This window comes from Haliotis asinina, chromosome 9, assembly GCF_037392515.1.
Source record: "Haliotis asinina isolate JCU_RB_2024 chromosome 9, JCU_Hal_asi_v2, whole genome shotgun sequence".
Taxonomy (NCBI): domain Eukaryota; kingdom Metazoa; phylum Mollusca; class Gastropoda; order Lepetellida; family Haliotidae; genus Haliotis; species Haliotis asinina.
Window position 1 is genome coordinate 57,273,841 of NC_090288.1, and position 25,207 is coordinate 57,299,047.

The 25,207-nt window shown below is 36.6% G+C and overlaps 2 protein-coding genes across 5 annotated transcripts in view; one reads left to right on the forward strand and one right to left on the reverse strand.

Annotated features, from left to right (window-relative positions):
* Positions 1-25,207, forward strand: part of LOC137296197 (synapsin-like) — a 119,413-nt gene that overhangs the window by 78,795 nt on the left and 15,411 nt on the right. The window contains exons 7-9 of one of the 4 annotated variants that reach the window (XM_067827928.1): positions 60-164; positions 21,983-22,045; positions 24,926-25,068. In XM_067827928.1, the coding sequence (XP_067684029.1) occupies positions 60-164; positions 21,983-22,045; positions 24,926-25,068 (311 nt within the window). The remainder of the gene's footprint in view (positions 1-59; positions 165-21,982; positions 22,046-24,925; positions 25,069-25,207) is intronic. The other 3 variants (XM_067827931.1, XM_067827927.1, XM_067827929.1) reach the window with 3 other exon arrangements.
* Positions 9,135-15,196, reverse strand: LOC137296631 (uncharacterized). Its single transcript, XM_067828444.1, has 5 exons — positions 15,046-15,196; positions 13,950-14,071; positions 12,196-12,287; positions 10,872-11,010; positions 9,135-10,183 (listed from the first exon to the last, which is right to left on the reverse strand). Exons 2-5 carry the CDS (start codon positions 14,065-14,067, stop codon positions 10,062-10,064), a joined length of 471 nt encoding a protein of 156 aa, XP_067684545.1. The 5' UTR covers positions 14,068-14,071; positions 15,046-15,196; the 3' UTR covers positions 9,135-10,061.

Below are 25,207 nucleotides of genomic sequence, written 5' to 3' on the forward strand. Positions count from 1 at the left end.
ACATAGAAGGAGTAACGCTCAGAGCAGTGTAGCAATCATTCCACATGTCTCCATTTCAGTTTGCACATTTGATAATGATACAGAAAAGGCTGGGAAAAGAGATGTTTCCACTGATCGAGCAAGCATACTACCCCAACCACAAGGAAATGGTGAGTAACCTCTGGGTGAGTTTCACATCTTCTCCTTCTCTTCTCTAAAACAAGAGGAGCTGCAGACCACCTCCCTCCCTCCACACATCACCACAGATACTCCACTGCAGCCACAATACTACTTTGTGAGGAGAGTACAGTTCGTAGAACAACACTATCAATCTGTTTACCCCAAGCTTTCACACTGTCACTTGGTGAAAATGTTCAAATTCAAATTCAGAAATCATCAATTTGTGAAATATTGTCACAGTGGTATTTTATATTACTTTAAACTAAAATGGTATTTTATGTTACTTTAACATTTATAAGTGCCACAAAAATGTATTTTTCTTTACTTATAATCACAACCTCTGCATTTTGAAAATGTATTTTTATTGCAACTTAGTGTTGATTTCATGAGAAAATTGAATGCCAAGTTTGTGCTATGTCTGAGTATCCTGAATTGTGATTGGAGCTGATGTTTCTGTACAAACTGGCATTGTAGTTGCAGCCTACGTATGTACAGTAGTGTGATGGAAGGAGGCTGGTGGCTGCAGCTCTCGCTCAGATTACAGCCACAACCCCAAGAGAGCTTATTTCCGTAACAGTTTATGTTTCATGAAATGCAGTATAACAAAGACCCTTATTTGTTTTAATAAGTTTTAGATTCAATTATGTTCAAAACAAAATATGTTTTTTTAGCAAGTTAAATTTCATTTTTTCTTTTCCCTCACTGGAACCAACGGTTTTTGTGGGCAAATGTGATGGTTTCTTGTCCAATAGTTATGGTCTTTTTTTCACGTGTGGCAAATGACACAATGACTACCTCTCATCTGACACTAACTGTCACTTAGTGAAACTTCCATACAATCCTTAAGCAGGCTTCAAAAGGCTTTGACAAGGCTTCAAAATTCACTAAAAGCCATTGTAATACCCCTGAGTTGAGTAAGCATTATTACTTCTTCTTGAAAATATATACTGAAAGGCCAAAGAAATGTTGTAAGTATCAACAGTGTAACAGTGTGAACCAATGTTTTTTAATATATACCACTGAATATAGTCAAGTTTGATGAAATCATGAACAGTTGTAATATAACCTGTTTAATCCAATAAAAATTGTTTGGGATTGAGGTTAGAAATGTTTTTTATTTGTGGAAAAGGAAGAGTTGACACAAACACAACATTGAAATCTAGGTACATGGGCATCATGCATGCACTCAGACATAAATTGCCAGCTGAATAGCAACCATTAACTTGTTTTCTGAACACAGTAGCTATGGCTAGGTTAACGTGAGATCAACAGCAAGCCATTTGGACGTCTACACAATCTTACGTTTCTTTTGCCTTTCAGTATGTATATACTATAAATCATGAAATCAATGTGAGCATTTTATTAGTGCAGAAAATGCATCTTTACTCTTCTTGCACTATTACAAAGAGGCATTTCCATCTGACCAAGTCTACGTTTGACAACTTTAAGACAAAAAATGTTAAACTCTTGTCGTCTTTATTGTCTTAGGTTAGCATTCATCACAAGAATACAGAATAGTACCACAATTTAGACATCTCTCATAAAATCAGTTGACAAATGAACACTAATTTCCATGACGGTAATTGATATCCATTGGCAAATTACTAATATGTAACAATAATGGAAGTGTTGAGACTACACATTACACCAAAAGAGGTGACTCCCTGTTTACAGGTATCTCAGGTCACATGTAATTATCACTGGTTACAATCACTGGTCATTGTTTAAGGTCACTCAAGCACATCAGCCAGACCACACATTTTCCAATCACGCAGGATTATGTCGCGATCATTGCTCACCTTTGAAGGGTTTCAAATCAGATTACATTTGTTGTCATAAGACAATGTGTAGAAAGCAAATCACGTAATCAAACATGACAGCATAATCAAAACATCTTCAGCTCATATCCAGTTATTACATAACAACCCCAATTCAGGTTATTTGGTACATAATAAGTGTAAAAATTAACATCAAAGATGTCACAATGTCACGGTTTATCATCAACACAGATTTCTCCGCTCACATTGATTTCATGACACATTTTTTATTAGACCCTCACACTCGCATTAAATTTGTGATGCATTATTTTCATAATAATATATTATAATAATATATTGGGGATAATATGTTTTTAGGGTACTTGTTCCCAGAACACAAAATGCTTTACGTTCAGAACACATAGGTAGAAAATATCATGTATGAAATGTAGATGTATTTGCATGAAACACGCAGGTTTTTGCATTAATGAAGAAACTGAAGATCAATCACTTGACTGTGATTCTTCAAAGGCATTTAGAAGTTGGCGTAGCAATGCAGGACAGATTTTATGGATAGCAACTTCTTGAATTTATTTTATGACGTTTTGGGACTTATCCTAGCCCCCTCATCAGGTTGAGCTGAACTGAACCAGTTCAGTTGACCTTCCAGTTGAGCTGTCAGTTGAGTTGAGTTGAGTTCAGCTCAATCTGATGAGGGGGCTAGGATAAGCCCCAAAATGTCGTAAAATAAATTCAGGAAGTTGCTATCCATAAAATTTGTCCTGTAATCACTGGATTGTCAAATCTAGACCCACATACTTCATACACTGCTGTATTATGTAGGTCAAGTGTGTGTTGCCTTAAACAGACAAAAAAGCTGATAGAATGAAAAAACTTTTTATTTTAGCTGGTGATGTGAACATGGGAAATGGAAAATGTGCACTGGTAGGAAAATGGGTTTGATCATAGCATGGTATGAGACATGGATAGTAATGTCTGGAGAGTAGAGTTGTGTCCATTATCAAATTCCGATATACTACGGTGGTGAGGGTATGATCGTACCATCAACCACTTTAGATGCTTTTTAGATGTTGACTGGTCTTTAAAACATATTTTAACAATGTCAGCACCTTCTGGGTAATATCTAATAAAGGTGACTTTGCAAAGCACTGAAGTTGAGCTACAGATCACCATTGGTGTTTTCTCATCATAGTATATATTGGTGTATTAACATGAAATATTAATTTTGTTTTCATGTTGTAAACTTTTATGTCATTGCATGGTCCAATGTTATTGTTACATTGAATGGCATATCCTTGCATGATGCCATGAAATACATGTAATAAAGGTAATGCCCCTGTCTTGTATTGTTATATTGAATGACATATCCTTGCATGGTCCCTTGAAATAGTTAAAATTATTCGTCTGTCTTGTCTTGCTCTTAGAGTGGCATATCCTTGCATGATCCCATGGTATAATCACCCATATTTCCCAACACATCCTGTGGGCTGAAATATCCTTGCAGGATACCAAGATGACATCAACACGTTTTCCCTTTCATGTGAAACTGACATATATATCCTTGCATGTTCCATGATGTGCCAACATTATTTCTATAACATGTTTCATATTGATTGATACATTCTTGCATGATACATTGATATAATTAAGATTATTTCTATATCATATGTTTCATACTGACTGACATTTACTTGCATAATGTCATGATCTTTGAAGACAATTTCCTTCTTATGCCACACTTACTGACATATACCTTGAATGATACCAAGTATTATTAGGACTAATTCCATGTTATTTCATACTGACTGCAACATCAGAGTATGATAACTTACATGCCATATACTAATACACTGCTTGCCGTATACCAATACCTTGCATGCCATATACTAATACACTGCTTGCCGTATACCAATACCTTGCATGCCATATACTAATGCACTGCATGTCGTATACCAAAACCTTGCATGCCATATACTAATACACTGCTTGCCATATACCAATACCTTGCATGTCATATACCAAGATTATTACCATATTGGTACCACATGTCCTTGCATGCCGTCATGATGCCAAGGTCATTTCTTTTTGTTGTGATATTGGTATATAATACCAACATTATTTCATGGTTATTTAATATAGTCATGGTTATTTTATATACTTCCATAGTACATAGTATGAGTAGATATAGCCAAGCCCTATACAAAGATATTATTTTGAGACTTAAAGACCGTTATTTCTTTAAGGAATGTCTAAATTTAGTGTTGTCATGCACTGCTTGTTGATGTATTTCAGCATGACCATGACGATTTCTCAAGCTTTTAATATTTAGGCTGATTCATCCATTTATGATACCAAGTTGTCTTGACAATCATATGCTATGGAGACGTGTTTGAGTATAATATGAAAATCAATCACAGATGTATCTTTGCATGATGTTAAGATTATTTTTATTATGAACAATGCATTATGGACAATATATCAATGCATTATGGACAATATATCACTGCATGATGCCAAGGGTATTTGTGTATCATGTGTTATAAATAAATACAAGTATGTCCTTGCATTATAAATATATATATATCCTTGAGTGACACCCATGATTATTTTTGTATCATCTGTTTTAAATAGATATATGTATGCAAAGATTATTTCTGTTCCAGAATTTATGGACACATATAACCTTGCATGGTGCAAAGATATCATTTCCACATCATGATTGATAAACCAATATACACTTTGTTGATGCCAGACTTTGTCTCTTACATGATATATATAGTGATTGTCCTTGCATGATAGCGAAAATTCATTATCATGTAGTATGATGCTTTGCATACTTTTTCATATTTCTTATGATTTTTAGTAAACATATTTTGATCCAACATTGTTACTAGTCAAAGCTCTCTTGGGATTGGGTGTTATTGTAATATATAATCACTTGAGTTGTAAAAGATCAATATTCTTAACAAATAGTTATCTGTTTGGAGTTGAGAAGCAGAGAAACAACCATTGTTTGGGCAAACTCATTACTACGTGTACCTCACAATTTTATGTGTTGTGGCAGTTTAAACTTAGCACATCTGGTGATTTGTCTGTAACAAAGTCAACCATTTATGGCATGTTCTTACAAACACATACAACAAAATTGGTTTCTTTATATTTTTCGTATTTTCAGTATTTATTATTTCATTTTCAATATTTGAATTTGATTATTCCTAGTAGCTTCAGAAAAAGGGAGATAATTCTCTTATGAATAGTTTCACTTTGGATTAGAAGTATTTTTCAGCTTGGTTTGAATGTAAACTAGCTCTGTGGTAATACTATTATGTCTTTGTAAATATTGTGATTTGATATTTTTTATCTTGCTTGTTTTTAGTTCATTATTTCACAATTAAGAGATAAACATAGTGTTTATTCAATTTAGATGTTTTGATATGAAGATTAAAACTGTAAGTTTTGAAATCAAACACGACAGCTTTAGATTTTGATTTTGAAGATTAACATAGTTGAATCTTTGTTTGAAACATCTAAATTTAAGACACTCTGTGTTTATTTTCCTTCTACCATGACAGAAAATGAATCCTTTAGCTAATGCTGATATAGTTAGTGATGAGGAATACGTTATGCCTAATACTAGTTGGGTGTATTTTTAAAAAGCTGCTTTCTCTGATGAACAGTTTTGTATGTGTCTGTTTAGTTGATTTACCAAAGTCATATCTCAGCATGTGGTTGATTTATAAACCCCAACCATTATTTTTACCATATGTTGTACTGACAGCTTTTTTAAGGCAATAAAATCACATAAGCACTTATCCGGTAAGCATTATTCAAACCTACATCCATGAAGCAAAGGAACCTCAGTGAGATATTATTCTAAAGTGCACACCTTTATTTAAAAGTCATAAAGTTCTGAAAGTCATTCAGAGAGGAAGTCCTATCATGATGATGTCATGTCACGTCATGGCATGTCATCGAGTAGGATCAAAGGTCAAACTGTGTTCATGTTGCTGAGTTTAGTCATAGGTATGTGTCTTCATCATGTTTCCACCAGAATTACATTCCTGGTGTCTCCTGCCATGGTGATGCTGGAATATTGATGAAAGTGGTGTAAAACTAAATTCTCACTCACTCACTCACTCACTCACTCACTCACTCACTCACTCACTCACTCACTCCATCTGAATTCTCTTGTCGCTCTTGCTGTAATAAGCTTAGATTCTGTGACTGAGAAGTTTTGAACTTTTTCATCAGAAAAATCAGCATTTTGATACTTTGGTTTTCGAAAGAAATGCTGCTGAATACTACTGGTTTCTTTTGTGGTAAGGTGTTCACACAATCGGACTAGATCATTGTCCAATACAGATTAAACACCTCAGGTATACAATGCAGAAATGAGATTCTAAAGTGTCATGGTAGAATGTTTATTTTGACTTATTTGATGCTAAATGTCATGACATTTGTCGTTTTATCTTTTCTATTCTAAATAGAATATTGCCTTTTTCACTTTTATTACAAGTTTGATATTTTCATGCCAGTTTTAATATGAGCTTTTATATTTACTTTTATGATAATCCTTATTTATTATACATATGATGTACATTTACAATCAGGTCTTTGAATGTCATTTAGAAGTGAAAATACATAAGAATGAAGATTTTTTATGGATATCAACTTCTTTATGAGAGAACACAACGTTTCGGAGTTAATGCTTACTCCTTCATCAGGTGATTGAGAAAGGGATACAGAGGTGTATTTATATGTACAGGTAAAACAATAACAAAGTAACAAGTGGAATGAGTTAACGAAAGCTAGTATAAACAAGCACTGATAGGAAGCCGATAGTTAAGATAACAATGATGGAAGCCAATGGTAATGCATTACAGTTGATGATTGGGGATAAGGATGGAAGCCAATGGTGATACATTACGCATGATAGGATGATGTACATAACACACGATAGGGGGTGAGCATGTTACATGAGGGTTGGTGATGTACAAACACAAGTATGTACTCGGGTAGATAGGCTATACATGAATTACATAGATAGAATGTACACAGGTAGATGAGATTAATTTATCAATAAGTCCCAGGCACTTGGTAGGTACACTCCTTGGTCGCGGTTGATGGCTGGTTTCTGTCTCCGGATCTCGATGGCCTCTTGCAGTTTCCTTTGGCGCCAGTTGTTGTTGTTGGTAGATAGTATCCTAGTGTCCTCCCATCGAATTGAGTGTTCTTGAGAATGTGTTCAGAGATGGCCGATTTCTGGTCGAGTTTCCTGACTGAGGTCTGATGTTCCTTCATTCTGGTGTTGATTGGTCTCAGCGTTTCTCCAATGTATAGGTCGCCACAGTTGCAAGGGATCTGGTAGATGCATCCTCTCGGATTAGGGTGTTCACAGCTGGGTCCTTTACCAAAGGCGACCTATACATTGGAGAAACGCTGAGACCAATCAACACCAGAATGAAGGAACATCAGACCTCAGTCAGGAAACTCGACCAGAAATCGGCCATCTCTGAACACATTCTCAAGAACCCTGAACACTCAATTCGATGGGAGGACACTAGGATACTATCTACCAACAACAACAACTGGCGCCAAAGGAAACTGCAAGAGGCCATCGAGATCCGGAGACAGAAACCAGCCATCAACCGCGACCAAGGAGTGCACCTACCAAGTGCCTGGGACTTATTGATAAATTAATCTCATCTACCTGTGTACATTCTATCTATGTAATTCATGTATAGCCTATCTACCCGAGTACATACTTGTGTTTGTACATCACCAACCCTCATGTAACATGCTCACCCCCTATCGTGTGTTATGTACATCATCCTATCATGCGTAATGTATCACCATTGGCTTCCATCCTTATCCCCAATCATCAACTGTAATGCATTACCATTGGCTTCCATCATTGTTATCTTAACTATCGGCTTCCTATCAGTGCTTGTTTATACTAGCTTTCGTTAACTCATTCCACTTGTTACTTTGTTATTGTTTTACCTGTACATATAAATACACCTCTGTATCCCTTTCTCAATCACCTGATGAAGGAGTAAGCATTAACTCCGAAACGTTGTGTTCTCTCATAAAGAAGTTGATATCCATAAAAAATCTTCATTCTTATACATTTACAATGTAAAGTAACAGTAGCAGTTTTAGACATGGTGATTCACCTTCCTTATATTTAGGATCTTAGCTCTGGCAACTGGATGAAACAATGCATACTCCATTATACTTCATTTCAAAATTACATATTACAAATTTATCTAAGTAATAAGGAACTGATAAGAAATTAAGCTTAACACCTAACACCAGGATTTACGTTTTCTGGATCGAATGTATACACTGTCTTTGTCAAATTTGTAGTTAGATAGGATAGGATATTGTAGGGGTAGATAGATAGAGTATTGTAACTTAGCTAGGTAGAATATTAGAGTTAGATGGACAGGGTAGAGTATTGTAGACTATATAGGTGGAATATTGTGGAGTAGATAGATAAGGAGAGTATGGTAGAGTAGCTGGGAAGGGTAGAGTATGTTGGATAATATCAACCAAACCAATGTTACTGGTATCCAGGGAGATTAGAGACAGATTGAAGCAACCTATTTTAGATAATATGCAGTAACATATGATTTTACACTTGTAAAGAATAGATAGCAGGTAGTGTACACATCATATGGGCTCATATTTATGTGTAAATCTTGTATGAAATATACACTGACATGAAAAAATTATATGTTGGATAATATCAACACATGTTATTTTGTGGTATGATAGACCAAACCAATGTTACTGGTATCCAGGGAGATCAGAGTATCTGTCAACACAAAGAAGGTTCTGCAGACTGAAGTTGTTAGAACATGTTGCTTGGTTTTCTTTGCCTGACACTTGTCAGTTGAGGGACAAGCAGGGAGTGGTCATATGTTGCCTCATACAGTAGATACCTCCAAACATACACTCTCACAAATAACACTCGCACACACAATCACACACACATACACACTGACTCTCTTTCTGTCTCTCTCTCTCACACACACACATATACCCTTTATCGATAGTCTTTCATTTTCTCTCACATATACACTGTCTCTCTCTCTCTCTCTCTCTCTTGTGCGCACACACACATACACACACACACACACTCACACCTCAATAGTTTCATGTAGTTTATGTTTCAAAAGAAAGTAAAAAATGTTTATGAAAAAATAGTTCAACTTTATTCAGCAATATGTTTCATTCACATACTGGTTTCTCTTCAAATGGCTTCAGAATGAAACAAAATATTGAATTCAACATATCACGCACACAGCTAGAAAAATATCGAACTGCTGTTACTTAAATGACCTTTTCTTATTTTGTTCAAGATAAAGATCACAGATCTTCATACAGGATACTTTGATTTCTGCTCTAAATGTTCGCATGGCAGGGCATAAAGATGATTTGAAAAGCCAATTTCAAGTCATTACAAACTTCATCATAATGTGGAAGTCTTTTATTTGAAAACATATTTTTATGATGAGATGAATGTTTTACAAAGAATCATCAAAGAATACTTTTTCCATCATTTCAAATATTTGTGTCTCTAAATCTGTAAAAACAGGAAATTTTGATCCATATGACATTTTGTTTACAGTTAACAAATATTTTTAAAGAAGTTTGTACTGATTTCAGCTGACATTTCCTGCAAATTCTCATCATGCAATGCAAGTAATGATTGGGTAATCAGTGACTGCTCTCTTCAGTCAACTTCTGTCACGACACACTTTGTTGACATGACACATGAGTATGTCCTTTGTTCCTGCATTACTCATTCAAAAAGCAAAGGGTTGTGTGATATAATCAATCCTTTCGTTATATACACACTTCATCCATACACAGCCAGTAAATTAGTCAGACCACTTGACCAACACATCAACATGTTCACAGTCTTCAAGAGTGTATTGGTTGGTGCAATGTCTTCATGAATAACAAGAGAGTAGCACATTCACCTTGTTGACAAGTCCAGGTTTCTGTCTGTTACACTGGCATTTAAACCATGATGCCTTTCTTGGCATTTAAGGTCATACAGGGTAACTGATGTTGATTAACCAAGCACTGCAGGTCTTGTATCCGAATGGCTTATCAACATGTCAGGTTTGGAAAATTCCGGATCATGCGTCTTTCTGGCTTTGTCAGCCATCTCCATGACAGAGCAATATGATCACACAACTCTGTCCATAATGAACCATCTTCCATGACTTTGCCTGCAAGAGAACAGATTCTTATAGACATACATATTAATTACAGATAGATTTGATCCCAGGAACAAGATTCAACTCAATAGATCTGTGATAAATCAGGACCATTGTAGGCATGAAAAAGTGACAAACTGAAGGAGGGAGATCACAAAAACATATTACAACCTAAGTCAGGGAGGAGCATGAAGGTGCTAAAATTAATTTGAAATGAAATGTGTGATTTTAAATTAGGTTGTTATGATACTCTCCCTCATCTTTTCATATGGCTATTGTCTTAGAACTATTTACCTGCTGACTGTTTTGGATATATGAAGATATGGTCAGTGGTATTCATCGTATAAAACTAGAAATTTCATATTGTCGATAATTATCAGTTAAATTAAGGGTTGTCGTATCACATATTCAACTTCCAATCCAACACGTACAAAATCTTATTTCCTCTTTTCATAATTCAGGTTTTTTGTTATCAATTATTTTATCTATCTCTGGGATGGTGGGATAGCCTTGAGGTTAAAGCACACTAAAAACCTCTGTTTAATTTCCCCACATTGGTAGAAAATGTGTGAAGTCTGTTTCTGGTGTCCCCTGGCGCGATATTGCTGGAATATTGCTAAATGTAGCATAAAACCAAACTCATTGTCAATGAGAGTAAATGGGATGCAGTTAAAATTATGACATGATAAACAAGTCTTACCTGTAATAAAGATTGGTCTTTGTGGCCGTGGATGCTCTTGTTCATATGGTGATGGTCTACCAGGGTTAATGCCACAGAGTCCATCACTTGCCCAGGAGTTGACTGTGAGCTCTGTCTCATTGGACAGGAAAAGTGGAATCTGAGGAAAAACATGCATGCTTATACAAGATATAAGATATGAGTGTTGCAACATCAGCCAATCAAATTAAATACATTTATTTTATTCAGAAGAGGGTGAGAGCATAGAGTGAGTAAACTAGGGTAGGGTGAGTAGGAAAAGGTAAGGTGAGTTGATCAGGGTACAGTAGACAAGGGTAGAGTGAGTAGAAAAGAGTAGGGTGAGTAGACAAGGGTAGAGTGAGTAGATAATGGTAGGGTGAATAGACATAGGTAGGGTGAGTAGACAAGGGTAGGGTGAGTGGACAAGAGCAGGGTGAGTAGACAAGGGTAGGGTGAACAGATAATGGTAGGGTGAATAGACATAGGTAGGGTGAGTAGACAAGGGTAGGGTGAGTAGAAAAGAGTAGGATGAGGAGACAAGGGTAGGATGAGTAGATAATGATAGGGTGAATAGACATGGGTAGGGTGAGTATACAAGGGAAGGGTAAGTAGACAAGGGTAGGGTGAGGAGACAAGGGTAGGATGAGTAGAAAAGGATCCGGCAATAGACAAGGGTAGGGAGAGTAGACAAGGATGAGTAGAAAAGGATAGTTTGAGTAGACAAGGGAAGGATGAGTAGATGAGGGTTGGGTGAGTAGACAAGGATAGGGTGGATAGACAAGGGTTGGGTGAGCAGAAAAGGATAGGGTGGATAGACAAGGGTAGGATGAGTAGATGAGGGTTGGGTGAGTAGACAAGGATAAGGTGGATAGACAAGGGTTGGGTGAGTAGAAAAGGATAGGGTGGATAGACAAGGGTAGGATGAGTAGATGAGGGTTGGGTGAGTAGACAAGGGTAGGGTGAGGAGGCAATGGTAGGGTGAGTAGAAAAGGATTGGGTAATAGACAAGGGTAGGGTGAGTAGACAAGGAGAGCTTGAGTGGACAAGGCAAGGGGCAGTAGACAAGGGTGAGTAGAGTGAGTAGACAAGCCTAGGGGAAGTAGACAAGGGTGAGTAGAGTGAGTAGACAATGCTAGGGTGAGTAGAGTAAGGAAGAGCGTATGAACATGTAGACTAAGGTAGACTAAGTAGAGAATGACAGGATTGCAGTAAGGGACAAGATAGGAAAGTGCAGAAGCATCGGTCACCTGTACTGATTCAGATGTAACCAAAGAGAAATATCTGTTCAGCAATGGCTTCCTAAGTTACTAGAGAGGTTTCTCACCTTGTATGTGTGAACGATTTGGAGAGTGAAGGTCGACCTGGCACTGTGTCCTTCATTATCAGTGGTCCAGTTGGATGGGATAGCCTTTACCACTGAAACAATATATCCAGTCAGTGACAACATAGCACATTTACTGTTGAAACAATATATCCAGTCATGGACAACATAGCACGTTTACTGCTGAAACAATATATCCAGTCATGGACAACATAGCACGTTTACTGCTGAAACAATATATCCAGTCATGGACAACATAGCACGTTTACTGCTGAAACAATATATCCAGTCATGGACAACATACCACTTTTACTGCTGAAACAATATATCCAGTCAGTGACAACATACCACTTTTACTGCTGAAACAATATATCCAGTCATGGACAACATACCACTTTTACTGCTGAAACAATATATCCAGTCATGGACAACATACCACTTTTACTGCCGAAACAATATATCCAGTCATGGACAACATACCACTTTTACTGCTGAAACAATATATCCAGTCAGTGACAACATACCACTTTTACTGCTGAAACAATATATCCAGTCATGGACAACATACCACTTTTACTGCTGAAACAATATATCCAGTCATGGACAACATACCACTTTTACTGCTGAAACAATATATCCAGTCATGGACAACATAGCACGTTTACTGCCGAAACAATATATCCAGTTATGGACAACATACCACTTTTACTGCTGAAACAATACATCCAGTCAGTGACAACATAGCACGTTTACTGCTGAAACAATATATCCAGTCATGGACAACATAGCACGTTTACTGCTGAAACAATATATCCAGTCATGGACAACATAGCACGTTTACTGCCGAAACAATATATCCAGTCATGGACAACATAGCACGTTTACTGCTGAAACAATATATCCAGTCAGTGACAACATAGCATGTTTACTGCTGAAACAATATATCCAGTCAGTGACAACATAGCATAAGAAATATACATTTACTTAAATGAGAAAGTTCAATCCCAAATATAACACATTTAATCACTGCTCTAAACTTCAAACTGGTTTTCCTTACAGTAAAGGATGCTGAAGATATAAAGAGAAAAACAATATATTTGTTTATTTCTTGAGTTTAGAACTGGATATTTCTTGATGTAATTGAGGATGTTTGATGGTCTGTTGCATTGAATGTCTCTGGTTTTTGTGAGAGGGTAGGTATATTTCCAAATCAGGCTGAAGTATTATGACTGTCTAAATTGAAAAAAGATATTTGGGATCATTCAATTTCCTGTCCTGTCCTAATGCATTTTTTAATTCATTTATGTCAGAGGAGTACACAAAGCATGTGATCTAGATGACCAGTTCTCCATTTTTGTGTGGAAGCCATTGTGCCTGAATGGGTTAAGTCACTGACTTTACTGGTGAAGTGTGATATATATAACATGCTTAATCATTACTCTGAAATTTAAACTGACTTTATGTTAAGTATTATGGTTGCTTGAAGTTGTAAAGCAAAATGTAAGGAAGTTGCAAAGCAAAAAGTAATGAATTTGCTGCTGTTTGATATGGCTGTGTTTCTGCAATATGGTGATAGTCTTCAATTAATCAAGTTTGTATCAGACTGGGGTCAATATCATGAATATTGATATATATGCAGCTGATATGACATGCAGTCACAGACTTCACAGATTTAGTTGGCTTGGTTTTATACATATACAGCAAACAAACTTCAATCAAGGCACTAATTTCATTGCAGCATAGTTTCAAACTCTTACCAAAATCGGCTCGACAGAAGTAGTCCCTCAGAGGCTGGAATTCACACATACACCCCTCAGTTTCCATGACAACTGACAGCATTGCCATCACAAACAGCACAGCTGGTGAAAACTCCATTTTGCTGGAAATACAAAACAAAATTGTCTTAAAATTCTGACTCCTTAAGTTAATTACACTCAGGTGTCAGCATTTTGAATTATGAACATCAGTTGGACAGAGCTAATTCTTTTTCATGTTTTACGAATCCTCTAGTCATATCTTTTCAGAGCCTTGAGCAAGCACTTGTTGCTTGGATATGTGTGCTGTATAAATATGTTATAGTAAATAATAATAACAAATCTTTTCAATAAAGAGTAAATAAAAAAAAAGTCCCTCCACTATAAAATCTTGGAGTTTTTATTGGCAAAAAGTGAAAACTTACAAAAGACATCATTGTTCTTGTACTTTGCCTCATTTACACTTCATAAATTGCCAAGTATTTTAGCATTTAAAAGGAATACTACTTTTTTTTGTCTTTTTAGCCCCTCCTGCCTTTAGGTTTTCTGAGGACCAAACTCCATAAAACAAGAAATAAAATTGGACTGGCCTTCAAATTGAAACACATCCGATGCATACAGAAAGATACATGATCCATGAACACTACAACTGTGACAGATTTATATGCCATGTGTTCATTAGTGGCTATTTCACTGTGAGATGACTAAGAGTGGTTTGATATTTTGAACTGTTGTTAATAGTAGACAACCTGGATGCAGTTTTAATATCAATTATCAGTTAATGAAATAACTTTTCAATCAAGATGAATATTTGATTAAACAATTTGAAGAATGGAAGAAAGTTACCATTTAGGGTAACCTTAAACTCACAAACTTTAAACATTTCATATTCAGACTGAAAGTACAATATAGATATGTATGTATAACATGTTGTATTTTACTGAAAACCGCATGGTGGAGAACTTCATTTTAAAAAACCCAAAACATTTTAAAGTGAAATAAATAGAAGATTCCAACAACACAAGGTTATCTCAATTTTTGTGTTAAAGAAAATGTTGTAATGATTTAAGGAAGTAAATTGACACGGTAACATACATACCTTCTGTCGAGTGAGTGTCCAATGTTTCACTACCACTCAACAAATCAGGCTCAGTATTTATAATCCTGGTATAGACAGCAGCACTTCCTTGGTCACATCAACGCCCACCTTCCATGCCCTTCCATTGTGTACATCACATATTTGCGTATGTGGTATTTGAGAGGGGTTGGGGGGATGGCTGTGGTTGGTTGGGAAGTCTCGGAAATGTCCTAGTGCATTTCAGGAGGGTTAAGAGGATGAATTGATGTACTTCAAAATGAAATTTATTTGTACAAAAGGTTCTGCTTCATGTCATATGGATATATATGTGTAGTGCAAAATGACCATGAAGTTTTTAAAAGGGTATGTGTAGAGTTGTGAAAAAGTAAGTGTATAATATAATAAGCAAGTAAATATTAGTTTTTATCAAACTTTAATTCATGACGGTCATGTTTTGTACATAAGTACATGTGAAGCCCATTTCTGGTGTTCCCCACAGTGATGATGCAGTGTAAAACTAAATGCACTCACTCCAACTTGATTTTTCGCGTTCTGACCCACAAGAAAGAGTAATATTTCTTATAGATATGGTCTGGCATTATCCATTTCTTATGCCATTTCAGTTTTCTCTAAGATCCCATATGAAAGGTTTTGATTGCATTTCAAAGAGCTTACATTTTAGTTCATTTATATAAAAATAAATGATATTAAAGATATTGATAAGACTCAAGTTTGATAGTTGTTAAAGGAATTGATAATATATTCGACATATTATTTAGCAGTCTCACTGAATGATTAAAATGTTTACATCTTCAACTGATGATACAAATCTGTTGTAATTCTAAGTATGATGTAGAGCCTCTAAATGAATGCGGACACAGATCACACCGTATCAGGTCAAGTGACGTTATGTGCCTGGTGGTAATACTGTATGGCTTCACAACGGACACCAGCAGCTTCCTGTCCACTATGTTTTGTCTGTCATGATGTAGGATGGAGTTATGAACATCATAAGTGTGTCATGTTGGGATGGAGTTGTTGACTGTTGCAAGTCTGTGATGATATGATGGAGTTATTGACCATTGTAATTCTGTGATGATATGATGGAGTTATGAACATCATAAGTGTGTCATGTTGGGATGGAGTTGTTGACTGTTGCAAGTCTTTGCTGATACAGTGGAGTTGTTGACTGTTGCAAGTCTGTGCTGATATGATGGAGTTGTGAATGTAGTAAGTCTGTGCTGATATGATGGAGTTATTGGCCATTGTAAGTCTGTGATAATATGATGGAGTTATTGGCCATTGCAAGTCTGTAACGATAAGATGGAGTTATTGGCCATTGTAAGTCTGTGATGATGGGATGGAGTTATTGACGATTGTAAGTCTGTGATGATGGGTGGTGTTGTCGACGACTGTAAGTCTGTGATGATATGATGGAGTTATTGGCCATTGCAAGTCTGTGATGATAAGATGGAGTTATTGACCATCGTAAGTCTGTGATGATAAGATGGAGTTATTGACGATTGTAAGTCTGTGATGATGGGTGGTGTTGTCGACGACTGTAAGTCTGTGATGATAGGATGGAGTTATTGGCCATTGCAAGTCTGTGATGATATGGTGGAGTTATTGACCATTGTAAGTCTGTGATGATGGGTGGAGTTATTGACCATTGTAAGTCTGTGATGATGGGTGGTGTTGTCGACGATTGTAAGTCTGTAATGATAGGATGGAGTTATTGGCCATTGCAAGTCTGTGATGATAAGATGGAGTTATTGACCATCATGAGTCTGTGATGATATGGTGGAGTTATTGACCATTGTAAGTCTGTAACGATAAGATGGAGTTATTGGCCATTGTAAGTCTGTAACGATAAGATGGAGTTATTGGCCATTGCAAGTCTGTAACGATAAGATGGAGTTATTGGCCATTGCAAGTCTGTAACGATAAGATGGAGTTATTGGCCATTGTAAGTCTGTAATGATGGGATGGAGTTATTGACCATTGTAAGTCTGTGATGATGGGATGGAGTTATTGACGATTGTAAGTCTGTGATGATGGGTGGTGTTGTCGACGACTGTAAGTCTGTGATGATAGGATGGAGTTATTGGCCATTGCAAGTCTGTGATGATATGATGGAGTTATTGACCATTGTAAGTCTGTGATGATGGGTGGAGTTATTGACCATTGTAAGTCTGTGATGATGGGTGGAGTTGTCGACGATTGTAAGTCTGTAATGATAGGATGGAGTTATTGGCCATTGCAAGTCTGTGATGATAAGATGGAGTTATTGACCATCGTAAGTCTGTGATGATATGGTGGAGTTATTGACCATTGTAAGTCTGTGATGATGGGTGGAGTTGTCGACGATTGTAAGTCTGTAATGATAGGATGGAGTTATTGGCCATTGCAAGTCTGTGATGATGAGTCTGTGATGATATGGTGGAGTTATTGGCCATTGCAAGTCTGTGATGATAAGATGGAGTTATTGGCCATTGCAAGTCTGTGATGATAAGATGGAGTTATTGGCCATTGCAAGTCTGTGATGATAGGATGGAGTTATTGACCATCGTAAGTCTGTGATGATGGGTGGAGTTATTGACCATTGTAAGTCTGTGATGATGGGTGGAGTTGTCGACGATTGTAAGTCTGTGATGATAAGATGGAGTTATTGGCCATTGCAAGTCTGTGATGATATGGTGGAGTTATTGACCATTGTAAGTCTGTGATGATGGGTGGAGTTATTGACGATTGTAAGTCTGTGATGATGGGTGGTGTTGTCGACGATTGTAAGTCTGTAATGATAGGATGGAGTTATTGGCCATTGCAAGTCTGTGATGATAAGATGGAGTTATTGACCATCATGAGTCTGTGATGATATGGTGGAGTTATGACCATTGTAGGTGTGTGATGATACGATGGACCTGACAACCATCATAAGTCTATGATGATAAGATGGAGTTGTTGACCATCATAAGATTGTGATGATGCATGGAGTTATTGACCATCATAATACTCTGATGATAAGGTGGAGTTATGACCATCATAAGGATGTTATGTTGGGATGGAGTTGTCCATCTGTGAGTTCTGAATGTTGTGAAGAAAATTGCTGTCTGCAATGAGAAGATGGAATTAGAAAACCTGTCTGCAGTGAGGAGATTGAATTACAAACATTGTTATTCTGTGATGGAAAGATGAAACTACATTGTTAGTCTGTGATGGTGAGATGGAAATGCAAACATTGTTAGTCTGTGATGGTGAGATGGAGTTACATTGTTAGTCTGTGATGGTGAGATGGAGTTACATTGTTAGTCTGTGATGGTGAGATGGAGTTACATTGCTAGTCTGTGATGATGAGATGGAGTTACATTGCTAGTCTGTGATGGTGAGATGAAATACAAACGTTAGTGTGTGATTGCGAGATAGAATTACATTATTACATCTATAGATCTGTCTCCTACAAGGCTCTTATTATTTGATCCTTGTGAACGTACCACAAACAACGCCTGTGATGCTGAATGCTACTTATTGTTGAAAGTATTATGTACACTTATGGTTACTTCTGAGAAAATGACAAGGAAATTATTGAAATAGTTTTACTTCAACAGGAATTATAGTGGAGCCATATATCCTTGTGTATGATCTGAGGAACTGAGGAGGAGGAGAGATTGTATGCTGTTGTGTAGCTCCCACTCACTACATTATCCCCCCACACTGCCTGGAGACAGCTACATAGTGAGGAAGTAGGAAGTGGGTTTATCAACCACAAAACATGGCTGAGATGCAGTCCTTCTTGAGATAATATCAGCAAGTTGGTGTTAAAGTATATATGATGTATAAAGCTGTTCTGTCAATCAGTTCACATGGAACCAAAAGTGTATTTTCATAATTTCTAAGGTTTTAGATCTGTTCATAGATAGTAGTATGTGCAAAGGAGATACCGTGGCCAAAATCATTAATATTAGCCCTGATTACTTTTGGTTTGCCCACACCATACTTGTGCTCAACACTTTCATCAAGGTCAAGGTCATTTCATACTTTCCACCCACATTAAGTTGAATTAAACCAAAAAGTTCTTTTATAGTGGAAACAGGATGAAGACAGATATATCTGAAAATGTTTCTGTTCCTCTACAAAGTCAAAACAAGAAGCAAGAATAGACAGTTTTAGTGCCAGGAGGAGAGGAATGTGTAGCACGTGCATGTAGACACGTTTATGAGAGACATCACTCCTTTTCTGGAGTGTGGGAACACAAACATACAGGATGTGGGCACATGCATACAGGATATACTCATATATCTGCTGGTGCAGGATATGACAAGTATCTTGTCTAACATCGCAGTATGTAGGACATCGAGTATCTGTGCAGTAGTATTATATTACTTAGAATGGTTATAATTCTCGACATCTTGTGAATGCATCAATACACAATACATCCAGCTCAGAGGCAAATGTGTAGGCCTCAGCAGCCTGTATATTTGATGGCAGGAGACACCATTGTTGATGAGAGACAGACACTACTGTTGACAGACTGATGCCATTGTTGATGAGAGACAGACACTACTGTTGACTGATGCCATTGTTGATGAGAGACAGACACTACTGTTGACAGACTGATGCCATTGTTGATGAGAGATAGACACTACTGTTGACAGACTGATGCCATTGTTGATGAGAGACAGACACTACTGTTGACAGACTGATGCCATTGTTGATGAGAGACAGACACTACTGTTGACTGATGCCATTGTTGATGACCATCAGTCATCACTTTTGGTGACATGCAGACAACACTGTTGATGACAGGCAGACACCATTGTTAGTGACATGCAGACAACACTGTTGATGACAGGCAGACACCATTGTTGATGACAGGCAGATACCATTGTTAGTGACATGCAGACACCATTGTTGATGACATGCAGACACCATTGTTAGTGACATGCAGACACCATTGTTGATGACAGGCAGACACCATTGTTAGTGACATGCTGACACCATTGTTGATGACAGGCAGACACCATTGTTAGTGACAGGCAGACACCATTGTTGATGAGAGGCAGACACTACTGTTGACTGATGCCATTGTTGATGAGAGACAGACACTACTGTTGACAGACTGATGCCATTGTTGATGAGAGATAGACACTACTGTTGACAGACTGATGCCATTGTTGATGAGAGACAGACACTACTGTTGACAGACTGATGCCATTGTTGATGAGAGACAGACACTACTGTTGACTGATGCCATTGTTGATGACCATCAGTCATCACTTTTGGTGACATGCAGACAACACTGTTGATGACAGGCAGACACCATTGTTAGTGACATGCAGACAACACTGTTGATGACAGGCAGACACCATTGTTGATGACAGGCAGACACCATTGTTAGTGACATGCAGACACCATTGTTGATGACATGCAGACACCATTGTTAGTGACATGCAGACACCATTGTTGATGACAGGCAGACACCATTGTTAGTGACATGCTGACACCATTGTTGATGACAGGCAGACACCATTGTTAGTGACAGGCAGACACCATTGTTGATGAGAGGCAGACGCCATTGTTAGTGACATGCTGACACCATTGTTGATGAGAGGCAGACACCATTGTTAGTGACATGCTGACACCATTGTTGATGAGAGCCAGACACCATTGTTGATGACAGGCAGACACCATTGTTAGTGACAGGCAGACACCATTGTTGATGAGAGACAGACACCATTGTTGAAGAATAGAATATAACACAAAACAGAATCTCTGTGCAGTTGAACTTGATACAGATACAATCACATACCGCAAAATAAGCAGAGACTGAGTATGGTTTTACACCATCTATATTACCATCTTTGGCACCAATATCGCAATGGTGGGACTCTCAGACACTGTACCCATGTGTGGAATCGAGTCTTGAGTGACAAGCAAACACTTTAACATCAGGCTGCTGCACAAAATTTAAAATGCAACGTGTGCGTCCTTTGACAAAATAAAGTTATTGCATGAGTTAATTGCTAGCTATGGTGACAGGCTTTATACAATATACATGTACATGACTAATAAGAGCTGCAATCACTGTTAGTTTGCCGTTTTAACATCAGTTAAACAAGCAGCAAGTCACACAAACATCCATGTTGCCATTGCTAAGATTGTTTAAGTTATCCAACCTCCACTTCACCAACCTCCACTGTTCTGTAGATGGAAACATATCACCAGTGTGCATTGTAATCACAGGATACTTGAACAATTTGGCAAAATCTATTTTATCCAATATTCCAATATTCAGAAAAGACAACAGTAGGCAAATCTTTGAAAAAGAAGGTTATATGGAATACACCATCAAATGTATTTGATTCTTTCCAAAATCAGTATCATTTTGTTGTATGAACAATATACAAACTGAAACATGCTTCAATAATATTAATATATATTATTAAATACTCAAATACAGTGTTTGTCCATTTTATTCAATGGTTTATTCGATAGAGCATTACTATTGTTTTTACTCTGTGCTTCACAGTTATTAATGGTATTACACAAATATTGCTCCGACTGGTGTCAGTCTAGTGTGGGTATCCATGTTAAATTGCTGCATGGTATCTGACGGGGCCAGTACTACAAACCTGGGTTCCCTCCAGCCTAATACACACATGTAGACATGTCACCTATATAAGTGCAATAATCTTGAACACATTTGTGGCTGAACATGGGGATATAAACTAATGGCATACTTACGATGTCATTTCGCTGACAAGGGATAGTCTGTTTGGTCATGTGACCAAGATTGCCATCCTTGGATCAGAAGCTTCGTAGTCGGAATGCAAGCATGGATATATGTCAGAAAATGTAACTCATGTTTTGAATGTGAAGTAATGCACATCAGTAATTGTGTTCTTTTCTTCCAGATAAAAGTCTGTTATTGGGATGTTTTTACCATTTTTGTATGTTTCAGCTCATAACGCCAAAGTTCCCGGTGGTTGTGAAAATAGGCCACGCCCACTCAGGCCTGGGAAAGGTGAGATACAAAAAAAACCCTTGCCTTCAGAATTCATTTCTTTACATCTAACTTCTCTTGAAATAGCTGAAAATAACATTAGATTTGTTATTGCTAATTAGTTATATTTATCTGTTAACTGATGATTTGGTATCCAAAAAGCAGCCTTGGTACTGTAATATTTGAGGGTATGGTATAAATTTTGAAATCAAGCTTGTCCTGGAGTACATCATTTCATGGTAGTGTTGAAACAAAATAATACACGCCCCTGGTTCATACACTTTCATATTTGATAATATCATGCGGTAAATCAATTATCAATATATAATAGCACTCAACTCTTGCTAGAGTTATTTTGATCATCAAATTGGAAACAGTATCAGTGTGGTGATGTTGCAGAAATGATTTAAAAGATAACATTTTATTGACTTTGTTTCGGATTTATTTCAAATTTTCTAGACTCCAGAATTCTCAGAGCAGAGTAACATCCCTTTGGCCATGCTAGAAATATGTCATAGTAAGTTTGACTGTTCATGGTTTTAGGTTTTAGGTAGTGTTAGAATTTAGAACCAAATACACAGTGCGATATCAGAGAACTTGTGGTGAACGATTATTGACTATAATTGAAATATATGCATTTTTGATGCAATCACAAATTTTAATTTTTTAATTTTAGTTTTATCTAATTAATGTTCTTATGACTAATACTGTCATGCAATGAAATGCAATGATGTCGCTAGTATTGTAATTAAACAATAAAAATGGTTAAAATTTTACAGTGTGCACATAGCTTTACACTGTGGAGTGCATGTTTGTTTGTAAATATTTGTCCAATTTAATGGCTAGTTTACTTCATTCAGTTGTTTCATACTAACACAGCAAAATTCTCATATATGTTTTTTGCAATGGATAATCATATTCAATCCTTCCTTCTATTGAGTTTCTATTATTTTCGATCATTAGAAAACCACCAGTTTTAGGTCTTCATGCAGAATACAGAGCTTTCAGCAAGGTAGTAACATTTAAGGCTTTCTTCACATATCACTCACAAATCCAGTGATGTGACTGAAATACTACTTCAACTCAGCACACTCACTTTCCAAAAAACAGACGTATTTAAAAAAAATGTATACCACTGTAAATATCCCAATATCTGTATCAAAAGCTGAAAAAAGCAAATGTGAAAAAGCAACAAAGCTGTTGTCTTACAACTGCATTACTGTCACTACCAAAGTCGATTGTGAAGATTAATTGGAAAAACTATTGAATGGAAGAGCAGCTCAATAAGGAACGTGTGTTAGAATCTAAAAATACCCAAATCAATAATCAATAGTTATCGTGTTTCTTTTCAGACATTGCTATCGATTTATATCTGTGATGGTCAAAATGCAGGAGTTTTGAATCAATAAAACCATGTTATAATATGAATCAGTCACTCATGAACTATAGATGATGCTCATTGGTTCACAATGATTCAAGCCTCGTCTTAACATATACCTGGTATTAAGCTGAAATTTTCTTTATTCTATTTCAAGTTTATCCTATTCATAGATGTATAATGTGCACAGTATATGTGAGAAATGTTTGGGAGGCATACTTGAAAAGCAGTTTTTGGTGTTTTTCTCAAAAGTTTAATCCCAGTTTCTGCAGTGTCTTTTACTCTATTGCTGTCAAATATTCCCAGCTTCTGACTATAGATCAGCTGTGATAGGTTCATACTGGTGGTAGGTTCATCCCTGTAGAATGTATTGTAAACTACGCAAAGTTTATGTGTAACATATTCTTAAATATACTACTATGGCTTCATTTTTTAATAGATCCCAGTACCAAGATTTCTAGCTTTCAAGAAAAAAATTCACTGGATTTTAATGAATGTGTAACTTCTGGTAGAGCATGTTCCTGGGTTGGATAACTAGTGCTCAATCCATTTCATATTCGAATAAATGAATATGTTTTAAACAAAACAGTTCAAAGAATGTACAAATTCAGAATTTTTACATTTGTTTTCATGCATGCTCCTTCTATACATGGCATGAGTTTTACCACTCGTTTACAACAACTACAATAATGAAAGGATAAAGGATATTTTTTACGTTCCAAAGTCTTGTGATTCGAGGTTTGAACTCTTCACTCTTGAAAAATTGCAATGCAATGATGCAAGTGATGTGGAAAATATTATTTAAAAGGAGGCATTTTTTTTAAAAAAGGTTTACATTTTAGTTTTACATTTGGTTTCTGTTCGGAAGAAAAAATATTATTCTCAACATCAAAATGTGATGGGTTAAATGGCTGGATATTGAGACTTAGACAGGCTATTTTCTAAGTCCCTTAAATAATTCTGAAAGTTTGCAATCTTTCTTTGTTGGTAATGGTCATCTGTTAATCTCATGGTCATTCTAGGTTTGACCTTCTGACCACAGCAGCCTATACTTCCTGTAAGAGGTTCTATGGATTGTCTGGTACAGAATCAATTATTTACATACCCGCACCATATAGCTGGAATATTACAGAGTGTGGAGTTCAACAACAAACAGACAGACAAACTGTAAGAGGTGATGAAATGGGCCAGTGGTGATTTGTTTTTTATACTCATGATATCAATCACTGGATTGTCTGGTCCAGACTTCTTTACAGACCACCATCATATAGTTGGCATATTGTTGAATGTAGGAACCAAGGATAAAAACACACAAAATGCTCAATATAATTTTAGAATATATAAATCGAAGACATCAATGGTGTTACTTTCGTTATATGGATGTTACAGTTGTTCATCATTTGGATGCAGTAGGGGAACATAAATAAGGGTTATTATACCAAAGACATTTATAAGTAATTACTATCATTTCTGACAGCTGTCAGCCCCTCTTTTTAACCAATTACTGCTCTGTTATTGCCTAGGTGAAGATAGACTCTCCTCATTCATTTCAAGATATAGCGAGCGTGGTGGCCGTCACTAAATCATATGCCACTACTGAACAGTTTATTGAAGGCAAATACGATATCCATGTTCAGAAAATTGGAAACAATTACAAAGCCTACTTGTAAGTTCTCCAGTGTGTGTTTTCCATGACTGTTTTTTATCACCACCAGATGTTAAAGATGGAAGAATCAAATGTCATTTCATAGCATTCACATATGAACAGTTATTTTAACAATTTTGACAACTTGTGAAAATTTTAA

Excerpts from the sequence above, each read along its gene's own strand:
- LOC137296631 (XM_067828444.1), bottom strand. The coding sequence starts at position 14,067 with ATGGAGTTTTCACCAGCTGTGCTGTTTGTGATGGCAATGCTGTCAGTT. Across the intron at positions 11,011-12,195 it reads AAATCGTTCACACATACAAG|ATTCCACTTTTCCTGTCCAA; the intron begins GTGAGAAACCTC and ends GTTTTTCCTCAG. Across the intron at positions 10,184-10,871 it reads AAGACCAATCTTTATTACAG|GCAAAGTCATGGAAGATGGT; the intron begins GTAAGACTTGTT and ends GTTCTCTTGCAG.